The 24,069-nt window shown below is 53.7% G+C and overlaps 1 protein-coding gene across 1 annotated transcript; it reads right to left on the bottom strand.

The window, feature by feature from the left end:
* Positions 1-11,258: 11,258 nt before the first annotated feature.
* On the bottom strand, positions 11,259-19,175 carry LOC127040386 (zona pellucida sperm-binding protein 4-like). The gene is made up of 12 exons (XM_050934495.1): positions 19,001-19,175; positions 17,949-18,070; positions 16,659-16,743; positions 16,113-16,268; positions 15,588-15,775; positions 14,710-14,807; positions 14,252-14,379; positions 13,549-13,738; positions 13,317-13,464; positions 12,695-12,782; positions 11,997-12,113; positions 11,259-11,413 (listed from the first exon to the last, which is right to left on the bottom strand). The coding sequence occupies exons 1-12, from the start codon at positions 19,173-19,175 to the stop codon at positions 11,259-11,261; spliced, it is 1,650 nt and encodes a 549-aa protein (XP_050790452.1).
* Between the last annotated feature and the right edge of the window lie 4,894 nt (positions 19,176-24,069).

Here is a 24,069-nt window from a genome sequence, read left to right on the forward strand (position 1 = left end):
CCTGGGACTATCCCTGCAGTGCCAGTAGGGGTGGCTTTGGATTCTCTCTCCCGGGGAGGAAGGAGCAGCAGGAAGAGGGGATCTGAGCAAACCATGCCACATGCAAACACTGCAGATCAGCAGACTCCCAAGGAACATCCCCCCCCCCCCCCAGCCAATCATTGTCCCTGCTCCCTAGCATCACCTCCTTGGCTGCTGCTCTGAACCTACTCACCCTGACTCTGGGCAAAGAGCCAGGCTGTGCAGAATGACAGGAAATGGGGGGGAGGAGGAAGAGGGGGGTACTGGAGGCAATAGGTAATGAGGAGGAAGGCTGGCCTGGGGGGTTAAGGCACAGGGCTGGGATCCAGGTTCAAGCACCAGTTCTGCTATTGACTCCTGGTGTGACCAGGGCAAATCACTCAGCCTCACGGGCTACCGGTAACATGGACAATAATGCGTCCTTGGCCCATCGTGTCTGTTTAGACTGTGAGCTCCCAGGGGGAGGGACCATCTCTGACTCTGGGCTTGGCAAGCACCCGGACAACAGGGCCCCATCCCAGCTGGGACCTCTAGGCATAGAGAATCAGACTTGGCTCCAGATAATCTTTTAGCATTCCCCAAAGGCAGCAGTCACGGGGGGGGGGGGGGTTTTCTCTCGCTTCCGGATCTTATCTGCTTTAGCCCATCCCTGCAATTCAAGCTGGCACTGGGAAATAAACAGAGACCAAGGCATGCCACAGCAGCAGCACGCGCCTGTGGAGATACAGGGGGTGTTTGCACATAGACCACCCATTGCAATGAGCATCAGAGCTCCCCATGCTGAGCTGCTGTTGCAGCAGGAAAATGGTCACACTGAAGGCCCTGATTCTCCAGGTGTTTGTTAGCTCCAGTGCCAGATGGGTATGAGAAATGTTCCCGAAGCAGCCTGGTAAAACAGCTGCTGTGCACTTTGCCTAGTTGTGTGAAGGGCTGAACAAGGGGCAGGCCCAGGGAGGAGCAGTCCCCAGCGGGAAGGGAGAGTAAAGGAAATGGGAAAGAAATAGTGACATGGGCCCTCGAAGGGGTCAGTTTCTTTCAAAAGCTGCATCAGCCCTGAAATTCCACCCCCCCCCTCCCAATTCGTTTTCCACAGCACATTGCGCCTGTGGTGAGCCCAAACAGTAATGGAGAAGGGTGCTAATGCCAGGCTCCTATTAAATGATTTGTACTCAACCCTGTGCCTCAAGCCTTCTCTTTTCAGTGATGTGCCATTTCCACTTTCCTGCCTGCCAACATCCCCGGGGACCCTCTTCCTGGTCTGAAGGTTCCCCAGAACTCCCAGGCCTGCTCTACGCAGAGTTTGTCCCTGTGAACCGGTATCAGTTCTAGCAGTGACCAGGTGGGGCCGACCTAGCATACAGCCCAGAGCTTGTTCCTGTACAGGCCCCAGCCCCACTTCCCCCCTCCGGGGTTGTACTGGTGGCTACCAGGCAGGACAGTATTTAGACCAGCCCCAGCGGTGCCTCTCTGCATCAGCGCTAGAGGGCCATGAGGAGCTTGGCAGAGGTATTATTTGCAGTGGGCCAACAGTACCTAAATGCCCCTCGAAAGCATCTGTCTAGCTCTTCATGGGTCAGCCGGTATTTGCAGCAGCACCTAAAGGAACAGCTCAGGATCAGGGTCTTGTTGGACAGGGCAAACCCAGCCTGTGGAGAGGTTCCAAGTGACCCCTGCAGGATGGGGAGGGTCTAGCCCCCTCTGTGCATGGTTGGGTGTCCAGTCAGACTGGCCACCTGCCGAGAAACAAAGAGCATGTCAGAGCATTGCCTGGGAGGGGAGCGTGGGTAACAAATGGTGCAGGTGCAACCTGCCCCTCCCAGCTCTCCCCCTCCGGCAGGGCTCACTTCCCTCCACAGAGCCAGCTACTGACCTGCTATACCACCTAGCCCTGGGCTAGAACCTGTCCAGTGACCCCCTTCTATTGAATGCCCCCACCCAGGCAATTAGCAGCTGAGACACTCCCCAGGGCTCCAGCCCAGTAACCACATGCTCAGCAGGCCTGTGAAGCTGGAAGGGTGCTAGCCAGCTGTCCCTGCTGCAATCACTGCATGGAGAGGCTGCTTCCTGCTTGGCCAGGGCGAGTGGCCCCTAGCTCAGAGCTGCTGCCAGCCCAGCTGCTTTGGCTGAATGTAGGCCCTAGCAGTATGAGCAGCACCCCCCAGCACAGACCTGCTCTGCTCAGGGGCTAGGCACCAGCTGGCCTGAGCAGGAAATGCTAATGATCCTCTCTCACCCCAGGCTCTCTGCACCTCGTTAGAGATCTGCCACATTATAAGGCAGCATATCCTGCCCTCACCAGCTCCCTTCAGTTACGGAGGGAATAGACCCTGCAAATACCAGATGCATGTGGTCAGGGCACTGCTCAACTTCCCTTCTCCCGAGGCCACGGGGGCAGAGCTCCATACCCAAGATCCCAGGTGGGGTTCAGAATCACCACCAGCAGTAAAAGGCAGTCAGACCCTCCTGCAGCAGTGTCACCCCAGCCTTCAGTGCTCTCTGAGAGCAGCCACTTCTGGACATGCTCCTCCATCTTCAGCTCATGCCCTGCTGTCTGTCACACCCCAAGAGGACCCAGCACACCCCACAGTGACCATTTCTCACCCCTGGGACACAGCTGACCTAATGCACCCAGTGGGAAGAAACTGAGACCTGCTGTTTTGCCATGCAGGCCAGTTGCTACAATTCTGTCACATGACAGACAGCAGCTGGGTGTGTGAGCTGGGCCAGGAGGCAGAGTCCCACCACAGCCCTGCCGGAAACCCCACAGCCTGGGGTGAGAGACTAGGTCACCCTGCTCCTAAGATTCTTACCAGGCACAGGAGCCGGAGCCCTTTCCCCACCAGCATGTGGCCCATGGACTGGACAGACCCCTGCCCAGCTAGTTCTTGGTAATGGGGGGAACCAAGGAGCCTTTGCCAGCCTCACCCATGTTAATTAGCATCCTCAAAGCTCAACCTGCTCCCATGTAGCAGGTGTGGGAGAGAAGCCACTAATTACCTGGCCCTTAGCTTGCAGGTAGGGGCAGCAGAGGCCAAGCTGGCCCTGCCCCACCTGTTGGTTCCAGGTCAAGTGGGATATTTACCCTAGGCCAGGTCATTTGAGCAGCTTTACTCTGACTGACAAGCCTGGGCCTGGAGTGACTAACGGGAATGGCTCCCCCCTTTGAAAGGAGGATAAAAGGGACACTTGAACCTGATCTAGAGAGCAGGGTGGGGCCTGGAACTGTTGGAGCAAAAGGGAGTGCCAATTCCTTGCTTTTGGCAACTTCTGCTTATCCGCCCAGTATCTTCCCAGCTAATCTTTGCATGTATGTAACCCTTCTTAATGCACATAGGCAAAATACGTAGGAGAAAGATGTTAAGCGGAACCAAGTTGTCTGTAAAAGGAACTTGAGAAATGGAAGCTCTGCACGAAAAGGATGTTTGTAACCTAGTGTTAGAGCAAGGGTTAACTATCTGAACTATCCGCTTATCATCTAGGCTGCTTCCTCCCCAGTACTCAGGATAGACGCTAGGCAGATGCATCCTGATTACTCCTAAAGAGGAATGTAAACAATGTATAGGCTAATGGAATGTATGCACGCTAACTTGTTTGTTACAGAGTATAAGAAGGCTGACTCTGAGCTTGTAAGGTGTGTCCTCTTCCTTTGGCATTAGCCGAGAAAGAGGCACCCGCTCAGCTGACCGAAAATAAAGGTCTGGTATCCGTCATCCTGTCTTCCGTGCCTCCTTGGGGTAATTGAGTAGCTCCAGGGGGAAACGAGCCTATTTGGCTAACAAATGGCGACCGCGGCAGGACTTCTCTCCCTGTAGGGAACGCTGACCGGCGGCCGAGGGCGATACCGAAGAGTGGCCACCCTGAGCGTGGTTTGCTCAGGCTTCGGGTCGTCACAATCGGCCGGGGCGGCTGCGTCCCCTTTAAAGAGAACTCCAAAAGACACGGAAACAAGACGGCTCCAGAGGAGGAGGGAATCCAGCTGCCGGACGCGGCCACTCCGGGCGGTAAGTGCGTTTACCTCTTGGGTTCGAGGAATAACGCCCCCGAAGTGTGGGTTGGATGGTGAATACCCTCTAGGCAGCCTGTGAAAGGGAAGGTATATTGGCATTGCTTTGGTTTTGTACATGTCTTGTTATTATGTTATTAAGTAAGTAAGGAACGGCCCATGCATAACTCCACTAACTCTACGAGTCCGTGGGCTGTTCTGAACAACTATTGGGACTTAGAACAGCCCCAAGGGTAGCTTTTGTTCCTTGTGGGGGTGTTCCTGTTCTTTATCTTGATGATGTGTTGTAAACCTAAACTGTAACTAGCTAAAAACAAATACTGTGGATCAGGTCTGAGGCTTAGGCTGATTCTAGCCGCCCCAAGACTCCTGCGAGGGGAGACCCGGTGACCAGGATATCTTGATCGCAAGGGGGGTCAGCCGAACCTCACGACCAAGTGTAAATCAAAAAAGAGCTAGATCCCTATCTTTTCTTTATCTCGAAAATCAGGAAAGAACACAATGGGGTCCGGACAGAGTACTTTTCCCGGGACACCCTTGGGATGTATGCTAAATAACTGGAAGGCGTTTAGACGCCAGGCTGATTATGGAATTGCGTTGTGTAAAGATAATCTTGTAAAATTCTGTACTCTTGAATGGATAACATTTGGAGTAGAGTGGCCTGGAGGGGGCGTCTGGCAAAAATATAGAGGAACTGTTAGCAATTGCCATGAGGGTTTATGATTGAAGGGATGATGAGGAGCGAAAGAAAGGGGCCCGCGTTTTGGCCATGCCCCTAAAGGAAAGATATGAGGAAAAGGGGGGGAAAGTCAAGGGACGGTCAGGGCCACTGGGGAGGGGAAGAGGCCCCCGTCTGGGTCGGAATCAGTGTGCTATCTGTAGGGAGGAGGGACACTGGAAGAATGAATGCCCCCGGCAACAGGCCACTGGAAGGGAATGTAAAGATAGAACCCCGTCCCATCCCATCCTCTATAACAGTACAGGATTTTCGGGGGAGGGACCCTCCCCATAGGGAGGCCGGGGGACCCAGCGGCCCCTCCTGGCAGCGCAAGCTGCCAGCTTGGATCCCACGGTAAAAATTGAGGTGGAGGGCCGCCAAATTAAAGCCCTTATTGATACTGGGGCTACCCTTAGTCTGCTCCCCCTTAATAAGGCTCCCCGAGGTAGGGCTCGGGGACGTGCCATAGTTCAGGGGATTGAAGGGAAAAATACAACTTTGGAAAAAACTCTGCCTCTTCTCGTAAAAATAGGGGACCATCAGATTTCCCACCAGTTTGTCTGCAGCCCCTCCTGTCCCATAGCACTTCTGGGACGGGACATTCTTACTAAATTACAGGCAGAAATCATATTTACTGATGAAACTATGGAGGTCAGGCTTCCTAAGCAACAAGCCTCTAATTACCAGATGGCCCTTGTAAGTGCTAGAAATCCCGCCCCGGAGGGGGGCCGGGGGAGTGAGGAGAACCAGCTGCTAGGAGTTAAACTTGAGGTTTGAGCAGAGGAGGGAGGTGTTGCTCGAGCCCGGAATGCTGCTCCGGTGCATATTTCCCTTAAGGAGGGAAGCAGCCCGGTCCGGATCCGACAATACCCCCTTAAGCTGAACACTCGAATCGGGTTAAAACCTCTGATTCAAAAGTTTCTACAGTATGGGTGGCTCAGGGAAGGCACGTCCCCATACAATACTCCAATAATGGGGGTGCCTAAGCCTAATGGACAGTATCGATTGGTCCAGGATCTGAGGCAAATTAACAGATTAATAGAAGCCCCCTACCCAGTGGTCCCAAACCCTCATACTATTTTGGGACAAGTTCCTAAAAATCACAGCTGGTTCTCTGCAATAGATTTGAAAGATACCTTCTTCTCTATACCCCTTGACCAGGAATCTCAAAAATTGTTTGCCTTTGAATGGGAGGACCCAGATACCCACTACAAGGCTCAGTATCTCTGGACTGTTGTCCCACAGGGACTTACCTGTGCACCCGAGATTTCTGGCAGCCAATTAAAAAGAGACCTTGCCCCATTCCTGGCTAGCCATCCCTCATGCAACATAGTCCAGTATTGCGATGATCTGCTTTTAAGTACTGAGACAGAGACAGTCTGCAAAGAGCAGACTGTAGAACTCCTTAATTACCTTGGGGCATAGGGGTATAAAGTGTCAAGGGAGAAGGCTCAATTGGTTAAGCAGCAGGTTACTTTTCTCGGATATCATCTCTGTCAAGGGAGTCGTAGTTTGGGCAAAGAAAGAATCCAGGTTATACTTGATAGCCCTCAACCCCGGAATCCCCGAGAGCTAAGGGCCTTCCTGGGACTGACTGGCTTTTGTCGACTCTGGATCCCAGACTACGGGGGGAAGGCTAAGCCGTTGTACGAATCCCTCACTAAGGAGGGTCTGCTTTGCTGGGTATGGACCAGGGAAATGGAAAAAGCATTTCGAGAGCTTAAAGAATCCTTGGTTCAGCCTCCAGCTCTGGCCCTCCCAGATCCCCGGAAACCATTCACTCTATACCTTCATGAAAGGGGAGGGGTGGCAGCTGGAGTTCTGTGTCAAAGGTCGGGACCAACCTGGCAACCCATTGGATACTATTCAAAGGTGTTGGACCCTGTCGCCAAGGGATGGCCTGCCTGTTTACGGGCCGTTGCGGCCACTGCTCTCCTTGTCCAGGAAGCTGAAAAGTTGACCCTGGGAGGGGACACTGAGGTTGTGGTCCCCCACGGGGTGCCTCAAATACTAGGAACAGGCGCGGGGGAAAAGCATCTAAATCCCAGTCGACATACTAGATATGAGGTGGGGCTCTTGTTAGCCCCTAATCTAACCTTTAGGATGGTTAGCTCCCTCAACCCAGCTACCCTACTGCCTGATCCCCAGGCTTCTCATGAGGCCAGCCCCACTCACGATTGTATTGAAGTGTTGCAACAAGAAACCAAACCCCGCCCTGATATTTCGGATTTGCCTTGGCCCAACCCCGATATCGAAGGTTACGTTGACGGGTCCAGTTATGTGGTAGATGGCAAACGGTTTACTGGGGCGTCGGTAGTGATTAAGGATAAAGGGGTACACAAGTTTAAACTCAGCCCTAATCTGTCTGCTCAAGCAGCAGGACTAGTGGCCCTTATAGAGGCTCTTCGATTGGGAACTGGGAAAACTCTTAATCTGTATACTGACAGTCGTTATGCTTACATGGTGGTACATGCTCATGGGACCCTGTGGAAAGAAAGGGGATTCATTACAGCCTCAGGCCAAAAGATTGCACACGGTAGCCTCATTAAGGCGCTTCTTGAGGCCCTGATGTTTCCCCTCCGGGTTGCTGTGATACATGTACGTGCCCATGGAAGAGCCCCTGAGGCCGAACAGCGTAGATATAATCAACTGGCTGATCAGGCTGCAAAGGAGGCCGCCCGAGACGGGGCCTCTTGGCTTCTGGTGGTTCAAGATACAGAAGCTAAGACCCCTCCTCCCCAGTATACAAATGAGGAAGTTTGCCACGCGCAGGCTGCAGGAGCCAGGCAAGTTTCCTCTGGGTGGTGGAAGTTACCCGGGGGGGAGATCTTTGTTCCTCGACCAGTGCTTCAGGAAATCTTTCGGCTTTTGCATAAAGAGGGACATATGGGGTCAGGAGCAATGGTTGATTTGGCTGCTCGATCCCTTAAGGGGCTAGGTATGCACATGGAAGCCCAAAGAATTGTTAATAATTGCCCTGTTTGTCAGCAAACAAATCAGAAGGGGTGTGGCCCTCCTGCCCCAATGGGAGGACGGCCCTGGGCCACCTTCCCATTTCAGAGATGGCAAGTTGATTTCGCCGAGGTGCCCCTTGCAGGGGCTATAAGTATCTACTTATGTTTGTTGATCAGCTCACCGGATGGGTAGAATGCTACCCCACCCGGCATTGTCAGGTCCGAGCTGTCACTAAGGCTTTGTTACATGAAATACTTCCTTGTTTCCATCTCCCCAAGGTGATTGAGTCTGATCAGGGAAGCCACTTTATCTCAAAAGTGGTTCAACAGGTTTCTCAGGCCCTTGGTATACAGTGGAAATTGCATACCCCCTGGAGACCACAAAGCTCGGGTCAGGTAGAGAGAATGAACAGAACTCTTAAAGACACTCTCACTAAAATATGTACAGAATCTAACCTGAAGTGGCTTGACGCTTTACCACTTGCCCTTACCCGCATTCGAAGGGCCCCACGCAAGGGTCTCAAACTTTCACCCTTTGAACTAGTCTTTGGGTTCCCTCCCCGAGTGCTCATCCTGGGGTTCCGGGAGGATGTAAACTGGGAAGTGGGGAATGATTCCTTATGGAAGCAGGTGTCTGGGCTGCAATCTGTCTTGTTACAGCTGCATCGATACGCGGCGCCTTTCCAGACCCTTCCCTTGGATCAGCCTGTACACCTGTTCCAGATCGGTGACCAGGTCCTTATCAGGAAATGGAAGCGTGACCCCCTTACACTGCGGTGGGACGGGCCACATACGGTCTCGCTCATCAGCCAAGCTGCAGTTAAAGTCCTTGGGAGCGACAAGTGGACGCACCATACACGGGTAAAAAGGTTTTTGGACCCTAACCAGGCAACCGAGTCAGCAGAAGAGGACACCAGCCCTCTGTCCGCCCCGGCACCGGAAGCCCAGGGTGGCACAGGCGAAGACTCTACCTGGGAATATCAAGGGCTCGAAGGACTGAAAGGACTCTTTAAGAAAAAGAGACAATGAAGCAATCAGTAATATTTCTGTTTCTATACATTCACTATAATTATGGTTGGGAAAACAGGTTCATGCAACTAGGGGAAATTATAGCAAATTCTTTTAACCTTAGCAACTGTTGGATATGTGGGGGGCTCAGGAATGGCCTCCTGAAAGAATCATAGAACATTATGGACCAGCCACATGGAACCCTAACGAGCTATTGTCTGGGGCCAGGGAGCCTATTTATAATCTAAATCGAATAATTAGGCTACAGGCTGTTTTGGAGATAATCACTAACCAGACAGCTATGGCCCTGGACCTCTTGGCTGATCAATCAACTCAAATGAGGAATGCAATTTATCAGCACCACATGGTCCTCGATTATTTGTTAGCAGAAGAAGGAGGAGTCTGTGCGAAATTAAATGAGTCCAATTGCTGCTTACAAATAGATGATAATGGAAAGGTGGTAAAACAGCTAACAAAGGAAATAAGAAAGTTGGCCCATGTCCCGGTCCAAACTTGGGGTGGGTGGAACACAGACTGGTTTACCTCCTGGTTACCACAAGTAGGTTGGCTCCGAAGGGGTTTCCTCTTTGTTGTACTCTTTATTGCAACCCTATTAACCCTAGCTTGCTTTGCTCCCTGTTCAGTGGCACTATTTAGACATGTGATTAATCAAGTTGTATATCAACGTATGATGGCGCTGTATCAGCCAATAAAAACTGAAGACTGGGGGGTTTAAAGCTCTCAAAACGCTTTTAAGGGGGGATTGTTGGAGCAAAAGGGAGTGCCAATTCCTTGCTTTTGGCAACTTCTGCTTATCCGCCCAGTATCTTCCCAGCTAATCTTTGCATGTATGTAACCCTTCTTAATGCACATAGGCAAAATACGTAGGAGAAAGATGTTAAGCGGAACCAAGTTGTCTGTAAAAGGAACTTGAGAAATGGAAGCTCTGCACGAAAAGGATGTTTGTAACCTAGTGTTAGAGCAAGGGTTAACTATCTGAACTATCCGCTTATCATCTAGGCTGCTTCCTCCCCAGTACTCAGGATAGACGCTAGGCAGATGCATCCTGATTACTCCTAAAGAGGAATGTAAACAATGTATAGGCTAATGGAATGTATGCACGCTAACTTGTTTGTTACAGAGTATAAGAAGGCTGACTCTGAGCTTGTAAGGTGTGTCCTCTTCCTTTGGCATTAGCCGAGAAAGAGGCACCCGCTCAGCTGACCGAAAATAAAGGTCTGGTATCCGTCATCCTGTCTTCCGTGCCTCCTTGGGGTAATTGAGTAGCTCCAGGGGGAAACGAGCCTATTTGGCTAACAGAACCAGCCCAAAGAGACTCCTTCTCAGGGACCTGTCCCCCTCCTCTCAGTGCCCAGCCAGGGCCCCCAGACACTGCTGCTGAAGCCTGAGCTGGGGGAGTTAATTGGTGCCATGTTGTATGATTGGTTACAGCAGAAGGTCGGCTAGAGCCTTGGCTACTGTTATTCTGCTAGATGTGGGCACAGTGAGTAGAGACACCACCCTGCTTGAGGGGGAACCCACTGCAGCTGGGGCAGCCTATGCCTGATTCTCCACCTTCCCTGCAGCTACTCACAGGCAGGTCAATGAGCTGAAAGTGACCGACTTTCCTTCCCACAGTGGGGCAGTGTTTCAATCCCTTCTCCTGGGACAGGGAAGGGCCTAGCTGGCACCAGGAGCTCAGAGGCAAGTGCACTGCCATTTATACCACAAACAGCTTTTCTACAGGAGAGTCCACCTTTTTGTACACCCCCCTGGACTGGGTCCAGAATAGGCCCCTAGGCGAGAGTCTCCAGCACACATCCCCTCCCCTCTGAGGGGGCAGAGTCTGCATGTTCCAACAGTGGAAATCACAACAGCAGAATGTGGCTCAGAGCAGCCAGACCCCATGCCAGAGCCAGGCTCCCTGTGCCTTAGCCCTCCTGTTTCCTGCCAGCAGGAAGAGCTGGATGATTGGGGTTGGCCCCTGACTCAGCCAGTGCAGAAGCCCCTGTTTGCCTTTCTGGAGGTGGAGGATTTAATTTCCACCAGAGCCCTGTCAATTAACCTTCCCCTGCAGCAGCTGATTAGTGTGTTCTGAGGGCACCACAGCTAGGCTGCAGAGCTAGTTTCAGACACCAGCATGCAGGAATCTGGGTCTAGTCTGCTGTCCCCCTGTGCCACTCCCCCCACCATTCATACAGGGGCCTGAGCCCAGGGAGCTGGGGATTCAGCAGAGCTCTGGAGCCAGCTGCTTTAGCAAGGCAAGACCTTGATGAGACTCGCCCTGCTCTGCCTTCTATGAGCAGGACACTTGCCTCCCTTAAATCACTAGCTGTCACCAGCCCTGCAGGTCCCCCCTCTGCACCACTCCTAGTTAGGAAGGTCAGCACCCTTGAGCTGCCTCTTGGTGCAATGAGCCAGGCCTGCCTGGTGCTATGGGGCCCCAGTGCCTTGAATCCCTCCTTAGTGCACAATGGCAGACCCACAGTGCAGAGCAGACTCCCCTACACACCAGTAATGACAGGAGGCATCATTCACTTGATCTGTTTATTCCTTAAGCACTTGTGGTCCCATTGGCACGTCCTCGCCTGCCCCAGTGCTTCCTCAGGCCCAGAGCCACCATGACAGCAACTGCGACAGCAGCAACAGCCCCTGCCAGCGGCACCAGCACCTCTCCCCACTCCACCAGGGGCCTGAGTCCATGGGAACCTGGGGAGGGAGAAGCTGGTTAGGAGCAAGAGCAGCCAGACACCAGTCCTCAATCACTGCCAGATCTTGCCATAATCCTCCCCACTGCCCCATGGGGGCTTTGCCCCCTTGCAGTTCCACACTAGGCCTGCCAAGGCTTGGCAGAGCTCAGCCATCCCCCCTCTGAAGGAGGTGCACTGGCTTTGAGTCTTAGGGGCTCCCTCAGACTGATATACCCTGCTGCCCCCTGAGAGAAGCATTAAGCAGCTTTACATTAGGCCCTGATGGGAAGTGAGGGGCTCCTCACATCTCTGGCCAGGTTTAAGCACTGCCTCATGGTGCCAAGCAGCCTGGGGTTGTTCTGTACCTCCCTCCCCTGGCTCAGCAGCCCAGCCACCACTGAAAGGAGGGGCTTATCCCTCCCTCCACTATGTCCATTGCCCCCCACCCTCCTCCAGGAGAGGGGACCTGAGAAGTTCTGAGCTGGCCCCCATTCCTGGAGTACCCAAACCCTGCAGTTTAAAGCACAATACCTGCCCTGTGAGGCAGGTGGGTGCTATGGTCCCATTTCACCCCTAGGTACCCCTGAGGCCTGCTCTATTACCTTCCTGGGCAAGGTCTTCCTCTGCTTCCAGGCCAGCACGGAAGTCCACAGGCCCTTCAGCTGTCACCAGGCTCAGGGGCTCCTTCCCCCATGTTTGGCTCTGGGAGGCTCTTCTTGCTGGAAAGGGAAAAGAACTGTCGACACCACTCTCCTTAGTCCCTGAAAAACTGACACCCCACCCTCTCCAGGCTAGGGCTTTGGGGACTGTCTCCAGCACAAGGCCCATGGAGAAGCAGCCCAGTTCCAGCCCCCATGGGAAGGTTGAGAGAGAGTGGAGATACCATCTCAGAGGTGCTTGGGTCACAGCTGAGGCAGAAGAAGCACCACAAAAGTTGTCACTGTGCACCCAGGAAGGGGAGAGCCATGGCTAGTGCCCGGGTACCTTGCCAGAGGCCTCTGGCCAGTCTAAGTGTGTGCAGGTGGGGGTGGGTCTCAGAGGTCCCCTGAAGGGTAGCTTGCAGGAGGCCTGATGAGACAGCTTCAGTCTAGCAAGAGCCATGACAGCTCGTAGCCAAGCCTTCATGCCTCGTGGAGTGGAGAACTTCCTGCCACGGCCTGTCTTAACTGAGCACCCCAAATCCAGGGGTCTGAAGGGCTGGTTCTAGAGTTGGCAGTCTGCCAAGGGCAAGACCCAAGGGTCTTGCTCTCAATAGGCCTGAGGGGGCCAAGAGACAGATGCCAAAGAGGAACAGACTTACTCCTCCCCTGTAGGTTTGTGGGGCATTGGACTACACAACGTTCCAGCCCAGAGGGCAGGCAGGCAGAGGCACTGCAGTGGAAATACACCTGGAAGCAGAGAGAATTCATGCTTGGTGAGGATGGATTAAGGGGATCATCAGAGGGTCACTGGCCTCCCTCCCCCTAAGAGCTTCCAGCTCCTGACAGCCACAGGGGGGAGAGAGAGAGACAGACATCCAGCCAGCTACAGCAGTGGGATCCTTTGCTCTCAACAGCTCTGCAGAGGCAGAAACTTGGTCTGTCATGCAGCTGCACAGGCATGACCCAGCATGGAGCTTTGCAATTTTGCAGCCTAAGGCCATGAGAGTGGCCTGCAGAGTCATGATTGGCTCCAGACACTGGATGGGGTCTGCTTCAGGCCAGGTGAGCCAGTGTGACCAGAATAGGCTACATAGGGTAGATTGGGTCTTTTGTCCACTCAAGTGCTCCCCACCCAGCTATGAGAAGAGGGTGGGAATTGCATTAGGAGGTTGCAAAGCAGCTTCAGGTCAGTCTCTGCTTCATTTGTGGGAGGATCCCTGACCCACCAGCTTGGCTAGGGGAAGTCCCAGGACTAATCCCTTCTGGGGAGTGGAGCCATACCGGGCCTGAGAGCGCTCGCTGGGAGGTGGCAGCCACAAAGGTGAAAGTGCTGACAATAAAGCGCTGATGGTGAGATGGGAACTGCAACCCTGAGGCCTCACCCACAGGCACCAGCTGGGTCTGGTAGTTGTCACCTTCATAAGGGCATCTGAAAGGTCACAAGCAGTGATGGGTTGAGGCATCTTATCTGGCAGTCACTGCCCCCCTCCCATCCCCACCCACTCACACTCACCCATCCACAAGGATCGGCCACTCTGGCTGCTGCAGGGGGTTGGTGCTTGGGGTGGCCCAGCACTGGTGCAGGATCAGAACCAGGCCCGGGTCCGTTCTCTGGAGGATGCGGACCTCGATGTGCACAGGGTCCCGCAGAAGCTTCACCACTGGGTACTCGTGGTCTGTGTAGTAGGTGCTGTAATGCTCATCTGCAGCGAGAATGAAATGAGATGACCAAGTCCTGCACTGACCCTGGCAGGATCACTGATTTCATAGGGGGCTTTGCAGGGCAAGTGCTGGGGCAGAGTCACCCCTTCCTCTGGTTCCTATTCTCCTGGAGACCAGATCCCACTGGCATTGGTCAAGTATCTGAACTATGGGCAACAAGAGCAGTCATGCCCTGGGGCCTAGCTGGGACACTGGGAGGCAGACCAGGAAAGTCATTTCAGATAGTGATCGCCCTGAAGGGCCAGAGACCAGTGCAGCTATGCCAGGAGACCATCCAGGCTAGGTCATGGCCAAGCCTGGCTAGATTTCCTCCCCTCCCAGTGGATACAGTTGCTGTGGGAGCAGAGCCCTGCCCCCACCCCAAGGAACAATGATCCACTCAGCAGCCCAAGGGTCCATATCACCCCTCTGGGGCAAGCCAGGCATGGAAGTGGGCCAGACACTTAAATGTTTCAGAAGCATCTCAAGTGCTTGGCAGGCCTATGTGCAGTCACCTGTAGCAATCCTCATCTCCAAGGCTAGGGGTCCCTGCCCAACCGCGGGTGGCGGTGGAGGAAGGGTGGAGACCACGATGTTCACAGGGAGGAAGTCCTCAGCTGAGTAGCTGCAGCGGATGGTCAGCCTGGGTGGGGAAAGAGGCCAGACAGCTGGTCACCTCTGGACTCCCAGAAAGCATGCTCAGATGACAGGGTGAGATGAGACCTTGTCAGCAAGTGGTTAGTGCCTCCTCCCACCCATTCCTTTAATTCTGGGGGAGATCAGGTGACCTCCCCCAGCAGGAGGGGATCCAGGCAGGGAGCTCAGCAGTGGCTTGATGAAGAGCCAGTGCTCATCCCCTAGTCCTCCTTGAAGGGGAGGTTCTCTCCCAGGAGAGGGACTCAAACTCTGCTTGGCTGACAAGGGGACCCCTCCCTTTCCAGCAGAGACCTCCAAGCTTTGCCAGGCCTGTTACCTGAAGGTGCTGTCCCGAGTGATGGAGCCAAAATGGGATGTGAGCACTTGGCGGTCTGCTACCAGCTCATTCTCATACACCCTCTGGTCTCCAGATGTCTGCAAAGGGAAGAGGAGAAGAGAGGCTGGAGGCACCAGAAAGGCCTTGTGCAAGGGAGAATTCACATGTGGTAGCCAGCTCAGCCCTCCACAGCCAACAGGTCCAAGATCTAATGGCCCAGGCTGTGCCCTCCCCTACCCCTCTTTTGCAGGAGTCAGGTCTTGAGGAAGTGATTTGAGCCAGTCTGCAAAGGAGAGGCCCAGGCCAACTTCACTCATGTTCTCAAGTTGACCAGAAACTTGTCAATATACCAGCCCACCCCCTAAATCTCAGGTGGCATTCCAGGACTAGTACACCCCCAGTGTTCACATACCACTAGACTACCAGCTGCACTGAACAGGCTGTTTTCCTGGCCAGTCGGTAGCACAGCTACCAGACACTAAGCTTGTTCTATGTAGGGACCCAACCAGATCAATGGGTGCCATGTCCCCTCTTTTCCTGCCCAAAGGTCCCTTTAGCTCCAAGGCTATTTGGCCTTTCCATGAACCACTTACACAAGCATTAGCAGCCAGTAGGGAGCAGGGTCTGTAGGCTGCTGGTGCGTCACCACAGCTCTGCATTAGCAGAGCTGTGGTGCCCAAACCTTGGACAACCTGTAGGCTCAGAACCCCAGGCTACGAGGGGCAAGTGTGAGTCTCAGGACAGATCAGATACAACCTCATGGTGACTGCGTGACACCCCCTCTCCTCCCCCATAACCTCAAGGACAATCAGGTAGCTCAGAGTGTGATGGGAAGTGCCTTGCCCAGAGCGGTCGGACTGACTGGGGCCCTCCTTTACCTGGACAGTGGTTCCACAGGCTGAGAGTGGGAAGCGATACACAACAAAGGCTGCATTCCTAGACACCGGGGCACATCTGCTGCCATGAGCGCTGACCAGGTGCACAGAGCTCAGGTCCAGGGGTGGCACGGTCACATCCCTTGAGATTGCAACTGAGAACTGGCCATCTGGGGTGCACTGGGTGGTCACTGGGGAAGAGCCATTGGTACCTCAGCAGGGAGCTGCAGCCTCTGCTGGAGCCATTTGCCGGGGGACCCCTGCCCACCCCCACCATGAATTAGGCGCCTCTAGAAAGGGGAGAAGGAGACCAGCTAGAACTAGTCCTGCCCCCTGACAGTCACTGGGATGAGTGTGACAGGACAGGCCTGGCCTCAGAGGGACAGACTCCATCACCAGGTCCTAAAGCCCACTGGGGCCCTGGTCCGTAAGCCCCAACAGGGTTCTTCCTCCCAGACAACCCCCAGTATCTGCCTGCCATGGAGATGCCCCAGTAGCTCCCCACAGCAGAGGAAAGCCCTTGCTCACCCTTGTCGCCATAGTAGCAGGGAGTTAGCCTGTCACCGGGCTGGTAGCAGCAGCCCAGCTCTTCGCAGTCACCTTGTGCAATGGGTGGGGCAGCACACGACAGCCGAGCTGAGGACTGGACAGCAGAGCACACGCTAGGGCTTGGGGCATCCCCGGCTACAGAGAGAGGCAAGACATAGTGCTTGCTCAGACAGTCCCCCCTGCAACCACACCCTGTCCATGGGCAGAGGAAGCCCCACTGGGTGGCTGAGAGAGACCTGGGAACCAGACAAGGCAGGGCCTCCTCCTGCACCACCAGGGGCTGGAGCTTCTGCTTCAGCCATGTACAAGTTGATCAGTGCCTGAACCCCCAGTTATCCACCCAAAGGTGGGAGCAGGAAACAGCATCTCCCCACAGCCAAGTCCCTCCTCAAGGAGGTGGCTAATTCCAGGCAGCTGGTCCAGTATCCCCAGAGACAAGGCCTCCAGCTACACCAAGCAGCATCATTCAGGAAGATCCCAGTGTCAGTGCAATCCCATCCCCAGCCTGGGCACAGAGCCCCTTACCTAGAAGGTGGTTTGGGCACCTCAGCTCCTCCTTGTAGGAAGCCACAGGGCCTTCGATCTGGACTGTCATCACAAAGCTGCCATCCTAGGCAGGAAGCAGAGATTGCACCAGTGATGGTGCAAGCCACCCAGAGTCCCTCCCCAGCACCATGTGCTCCAGGAGAGCCAGGGGGCCTGAAAGATTTAGGGGGGACAGCAGGATTCACAATCACTCCAGCCCATGCCTTGGGTGGGCACCTGGACCCACAAGTCAGGCCCAGCAGGGGACAAGCAGGCAGCTGGGAGTCCTATAGAGCAAATATCACCCTTCCCCCAGCCTTGATATTCTGCCTCTGGCCCCTCAAGGGAGAACATGGCACCATCGGCACTAGCCTGTGTCAGACCCTAGCACCAGTTGGCCTGGATGGGTTTAGGATCTCAGTGGTAGAACACAGACAAGAAACCAAGATTTGACTTCCACTCCCTGAACTAGCTGCTAGGCCAGACCATGTCCCGCACAGTCAGGCCCTGAGCCAGGGCTGGCTCCAGGTTTTTTGCCACCCCAAGCAAAACCAAGCCAGAGCTTCCCCTTGGAAAGGGCCACCCCAAGCATGTGCTTGGAACGCTGGTGCCTAGAGCCGGCCCTGCCCTGAGCCAGTTTAACTGAGGGACAGAGCCAGGAGCCAGCTTTACTGGGAGAGAAGAAAAAAGGTGGAAGATTTCAGGCCTTCCAGTACAGACGGGGTCATCTGCCTTCCTGCAGCCAAGCTCTCTCTCTGCATGGGGGACTCCACCCTCTGAGCTGGGCCAGCACAGGGACTGCTGGCCAGAGCCACAGATCCAGGGGATGAGACAAGCCAGCTGCAGTGACATCACTCTGATCACTAGCTCCCAGCTGCAGGGATGGAAGCCAGGTCAGTGCAATTGTTTCCAAGGCAGAGGTGGGGAAGGAGTAGAGCAAACATGTGTCAAGTCTCCACCCCCCCGACTAGTAATGCCACATGTTGTTCACAGCGCTGGTCAGCCTAGGCTCTCAGGATGGTATGTGGACCCTAGCCATGCCTCACAGCCTCCCTGAAGCTCAGAAGCAGGCTTGGACATGTGGAAATGGAGGCACAAATGTGAAAAGACTTGCCGCACATGGGAAGTTAGTGGCAGGGGCAGGATTAGAACTCAGATCTCTGACTCCCAGCTTCATGCACTAATGGCTAGGCCTTTGCAGACAGATCCAGCATGGTCTCCTCACACCCCCTTCATGAGCACTGCTACCCATCCCATTCATGCTGGGGGTGGTCCCAGACAGGGCCTTACCCTCTCGTTGACATAACACCCAGTATAGAACGCCTCAACCACCATGGAGCCATTGGCTTGCTGCTCGACACGCGTCCCGCAGGCAGGGTTGCTCCGCAGAGCATGGGACCTGCCGTCTGCATCTGGAGGCCAAGAGGGGCATCAGATGAAGCACCTTCAGCCCTGTTCCTTGTAGTCCCAGACCTGCTGCCTCCCCCATTGCCAGACCCTGAGCAGGGAGGCTCTGTAGAAGAGTCACACCGCTGACCCCTCCCTTCCACTACCAGGACTTTTGAAGCACTGCCAGTTAAGGTCAGCGGTGGGGATGGAGTAGGAGCCTGCCTTACAGGGCACAGACTGTTCAAAGACAGGCCGATGCCATGGGCCAGCCCACATGATTTAGGGCAAGTTTCACTCCATTTCCTCTCCTTTAGCCTCACAAAGGGGACTCCCCCACCTCTTTGCACCACCTTAGCAGCTTGGCATTTATCCTCCATTTTTGGGATACTTCTCCCCCTCAGCTGTAACTGAGGTATAACATTAGCCAAGTTATTCAGCATCCAATGCACCTCACTCCAGAGCCAGGTCTCCAGCAGAGACAGGGGATGGGTCACCAGATGATTCCCTGTTCTGTTCATGCTCTCTGGGGCACCTGGCACTGGCCACTATCAGGTGACAGGATACTGGGCAAGATGGATCTTCAGGCCAACCCAGCATAGCTTATGTTCTTATGCATTACTGGATTAGTTTAGTGCACCAGCAGTTGTAGGTAAAAAAACCCTTTCAGACACTTGCCAGTTTCTGTTAAGTAACTGGGCCAATTGCTCCCAAGGTATTCCCTGGTCTAGCACCTTTTATCCAAGCAGCTTAGAGCTTTGGAGACAGTCATTATGCATTGACTTTGTACCATCATTGGAGGCAAGCAGACAAGACTCAACACCCCAGGAAGTTACTTGTAGTCAGTTACCACCCCCCACCCTACCTCCTCAGCTTTACCTGCTAGGGGATACTGCCTCCCAGAATCCCAGCAACACCTTAGAGAGACCAAAGGATTTTAGCTTTGCTCAACTTACCCAGAGCTCTCAGCACAAGGGGAGCCATCTCAGTCTGGTTTGGGAACAGGCTGAACACCAAGCTTCTCTGCCCACAGGTCAGCCAGCTAATATCCCAAAGAGCCCCCCCATTCCTAAAGCCACCCTGAACCCCCCCACTCAGAAAAAATAGACCACAAAAGACCCAAAACATCATGGCAGCCTCACTTCCCAGACTACCCCACCTATGCTGCTACTCACAGCTTTCTGAGCCATTAGCTGGGTCTTATACCTTTCGAGGAGCCAGCACCGAGGTCTAAATTCCTATATGGACCAGGTGTGATGCCAACAGTCCATTTACACCTTCCAGTGGGCCTTGATTTGAAACTCACTGCACTTGGTCCAAATTGAGCCAAACCTTCCCATCCACCCATGTCCCTTCTAAAGTTTTCTATTGATTTTCTCATCTCCAAACCCTTGTTAAGACCCTACAGGTTTTGCTAATGCAACAGGAAACATTCTAAAAGAGAAACAAAGTATTTGAAGGCTGAGGGGGCATGTAGGGGGCAAGGGGCTATTTATTGGCTGGAAAAACCAAGTGTGGAAAAGGAAGAAAGCCAGAATGCTTGGGAGCTTGCAAACTCCTTTTGTCAGATGACTGTAAAGTGCTAGGCGGTTTATTATTTATAGAGGGATAAACTGAGCCCCGGTCTTATCCCCCTCCCGCCATGGGAGTTGTATCTGTGCAAATTAATCCAATTGCAGCTTCCCCAGGCCTAGCCTCTCCATCCTTCCCTCCTGGAACACTTTTCTCATCTCATCCCATTCCCCCACAGGTTACGTCTACACTGCAATCCAGGGGGGTGACTGCAGCACCCGTAGGTGCACCCCAGCTAGCTCAGGGATGGGAACAGCAAAGCCACACAGCATGGGCTGTCCAAGCCTGCCTGGGGCCCCTGAGACCTGTGCTGCTGCAGCTTCGCTGCTGTTGGTACCCACGCTAGCTAGATCAAAGCTAGCTCTGGTATATGGAGACATGCCCTGAGTGGGCCCCACGCTTTGCCCCGCCCTGCACGTGCGCCTGCGTCTCTCCACACCTCCAATCTCCCCCTCCCCCCAAAGAGCAGGTACAGACAGCCAGACGGCAAAGAGCCAGGGGAGGAGAGAAAAGGGAAAGATACGTGGCCTGCTATGGGCAGATACTGGGGGCTGGTTGTACAGTGGCACCTTCTCTGGGGCATGCAGGGACACCTGTATTCATGGCTGTTTGGGTCAGGCTGGGGGGCAGGGAGCAGGAGGTAGGGTCAGCTTGATAGGCTCAGCAGGGCTCAGCCACCAGGATCCTCTTGCAGGACAGCAAGGGCACATCACCCGAACCTGACAGACACCACGGCTTGCAACTCAGGTGGCTTGGCGGTAGTGTGGCCTATTGGCCAGAGCCCTGGACTGGGGCACTAGAGATGTCAGTTCTATTCCTAGCTGTGGCCTGCTGGGTGACCTAGGGCACGTTACTTCTGCTCTCTGTGCCTCAATTTCCCCATCTGTAAAATGGTGTTAAATCTGTTGACCTGCTTCGTAAAGCTATTTGAAATGAAATGTGCTGGATGAGACCTGGGTGTTATCATGACTAGAACCACAGTGCAGAGCAGCAAATAAGAAAAAGGAGCAGCGCCAACATACAAAATGAAAAAGGCAGCTCTTGCTGGGGAGTTCTTTATATCCCTTCTTCACCCATGGGTCACCATCTGCCACCATGGCAACCGTGGAAGGTTCTCGCGCCAACTTCTCATGAGCGTCAGGGCCTTGACTTGCCTGGAAAACGGGCGTGTTTCCTGTAGGCTGGGCCGGACCTGCCAGAGCTGCTCAAAAATGTTTTTTTCCCTCCTGTAAAAGTTTCAGTTTTTAGGTGAAACGTCAAATACTGAAAATTTCGGCCAAAACTCAAAATCTTGGAAAGGAGAGGCATCATGGGACTCCACAGCCATGGTGCATTGTGGGAGATGTAGTGCAGCCAGGGAGCCTGGCCCATAGAGGAGAATGGGAATTTGGGGTAACCGAACTACAGGTCCCATGAGGCATTGCAGCAGCAGTGCCAAACTGAAATATTTTGGTTGTCAGGTGTTTGGAGGCTTTTTTTTTTAATGAAAAATCAAAATTGTTGGTAGAAAACAGGCACGTGTTCAGAAAAAGTGTTTGGTGGAAAACCCAATTTTTCAAAGTTTTGATGGAAAATCTTCAATCAGACGTAACCTCTACCTTAGCTGTAGCCCACCTGTGCTCCCGGGGAGCGGAGTCCCAATTCTCCAGCAGGAGCTACCAGCATGAGCCTTCTTAAAGGGAAAAAGACCTGCCCATAATTCCAAGACAACCATCTATTGCCCTTAAACCACTGTAGGCTCCGTCCTGAAGGGGAGCTCCTTTGGCAGGCGGCTTCCAGTGTTATAAGACCCCTCTCGGCACCCCAGTATTCAGCTACATAAATCCATGCAGATTATGCATTTTATGCAAAGTTGCATACATTTAATGCCAGTAAAAATACATTGGGTTTTGCCTTGCTGATATGGTTCTGTCTCTCAGGGCCACTGGGGGGGGGGCAAGTGGGGCAATTTGCCCCATGCCCTGGCCGCACTGGGGCCCCGCGAGCCGCTCCAGGTTTTCGGCGGCACTTCGGCGGAGGGCCCTTTAGTCACTCCGGGTCTCTGGCGGCGGGTCCTTCAGTGCAGCGGAAGACTCGGAGCGAGTGAAGGATCCACCGCGGAAGTGCTGCCGAAGCCTCAGAGCGCCGTCCGGTGAGTACAAGCACCGCAAGTGGCGAGGGGGAAAAAAAAAGCCACGATCGGTGGCATTTAGGCTGCTCTACCGCCACCACTTCATTCTTCGGATGCGTTCAGTGGCGGGTCTTTCCCTCCAAGAGGGACCCGCCGCTCTATTGCTGCGGAAGACTCGGCCCTGCCCCAGGCCCCCTGAATTCTCTAGGCAGCCCTGCTGTCTCTGAAAAGGAGGCTAATGATGTTGAGCTACATCCTAGGGTTAGCTGGTGTTTGACGCATGCTGTGGGTTATACAAGTGCGGCGAAATGCCTAAAATCCACATCAGGAGACATTTTCATTCACTTGTGAAAGGAAGCAGGGGGGCCTATGGTTGAAAGCAGATGCTCGGCCGCCAGGAGGCCTGGGGGTCTATCCCATTCTGGGTGACCTTAGTTAAATCACATGCCCACTCTGTGAGTCAGTTTTGCCATCTGTAAAATGGGAAGGATCATACAGGGATAGAGCACACCAAACTCCCTCTGCAGTTGGGCAGCTGAGTGAGAGTGTGTGTGGGTACGTCCACACTACAGCTTAAAATCGATATTATTAAAATTGATTTTATAAAACAGGCTTTATAAAATAGATTTTACGCGTCCACACTAGGGCACCTTACATCGGTGGTGTGCGTCCATGGTCCCTGGCGGCCATCGATTTCAGAAGCGTTGCACTGTGGGTACCTATCCCACAGTTCCTGCAGTGTTCCCTGACCCTTGGAATTATGGCTTACTACCCCAGTGCCTGATGGGGCAAAAATCACTGTCGTGGGTGGTTCTGGGTACAGCCTCACCCCCTCCCTTCCTGAAAGCAGCAGACAGCCATTTCGCGCATTTTTTACTGGGTGAAGTGAGCAAACGCCATTTTACAGCAAGCATGGATCCTGGTCTGATCAGTACCTTGATCGTGGACGTTGTAAACAGTTCACGCATTCTCTTGCTGTCTATGCTGAACCATGAGCAGCAAATGCAGGAGAGGATGCTGCAGCGACGGCAGCGCGGCGACGAGACTGATGAGGACTTGGAGACCGAGTTCTCCGAAACCGCGGGCCCCCGCGCTTTGGAGCTCCTGATGGTAATGGCGGAGGTTCTAACCATTCCTCGCCAATTTTGGGCCCGGGAAACAAGCACAGACTGGTGGGACCACATAGTTTTGCAGGTGTGGGATGATTCGCAGTGGCTGCGGAACTTTCACATGCGTAAGAGCACTTTCTTTGAACTTTGTGACTTGCTTTCCCCTGTCCTGAAACGCCATAATACCAGGATGAGAGCAGCCCTCACAGCGGAGAAGCGAGTGGCAATAGCCCTGTGGAAGCTTGCAACGCCAGACAGCTACCAGTCAGTCGGGAATCAATTTGGAGTGGGCAAATCTACTGTGGGGGCTGCTGTGCTGGAAGTAGCCAAAGCAATCATTAAACTGCTGCTACGAAACGTTGTGACTCTGGGAAACGTGCAGGTCATAGTGGATGGCTTTGCTGCAATGGGATTCCCTAACCGTGAGGGGGCCATTGATGGAACCCATATCCCTATTTTGGCACCGGAGCACCAGGGCACCCAGTACATAAACCGCAAGGGGTACTTTTCAATGGTGCTGCAAGCACTGGTGGATCACAAGGGACGTTTCACCAACATCCACGTGGGATGGCCAGGAAGGGTTCATGACGCTCGTGTCTTCAGAAGCACTACTCTGTTTAAACGGCTGCAGCAAGGGACTTACTTCCCAGATCAGAAAATTACAGTTGGAGATGTTGAAATGCCTGTAGTTATCCTGGGGGACCCAGCCTACCCCTTGATGCCATGGCTCATGAAGCCATACACAGGCAGCCTGGACAGTGGTCAGGAGTTGTTTAACTACAGGCTGAGCAAATGCAGAATGGTGGTAGAATGTGCATTTGGCCGTCTTAAGGCACGCTGGAGAAGCTTACTTACTCGCTCAGACTTCAGCCAAACCAATGTCCCCTTTGTTATTGCTGCTTGCTGTGTGCTCCACAATCTCTGTGAGAGTAAGGGGGAGACCTTTATGGCGGGGTGGGAGGCTGAGGCAAATCACCTGGCCGCTGATTACGCGCAGCCAGACACCAGGGCAATTAGAAGATCACACCAGGAAGCGGTGCGCATCAGAGAAGCCTTGAAAACGAGTTTCATCATGGGCCAGGGTACGGTGTAACTGCTGTGTTTCTTTCCCCTTCATGAACCTTCCCCGCCCCCATGTATTGACTCCTGCTGCTGCAAGCAAGCTTCCCTCCACCCTTCCATAACAGCTTGCTTATGGAAATAAAGTTACTATCTGTAACCAGCCCACCCTCCC

This window comes from Gopherus flavomarginatus, chromosome 24 (assembly GCF_025201925.1).
Source record: "Gopherus flavomarginatus isolate rGopFla2 chromosome 24, rGopFla2.mat.asm, whole genome shotgun sequence".
In the NCBI taxonomy this organism is placed as follows: domain Eukaryota; kingdom Metazoa; phylum Chordata; order Testudines; family Testudinidae; genus Gopherus; species Gopherus flavomarginatus.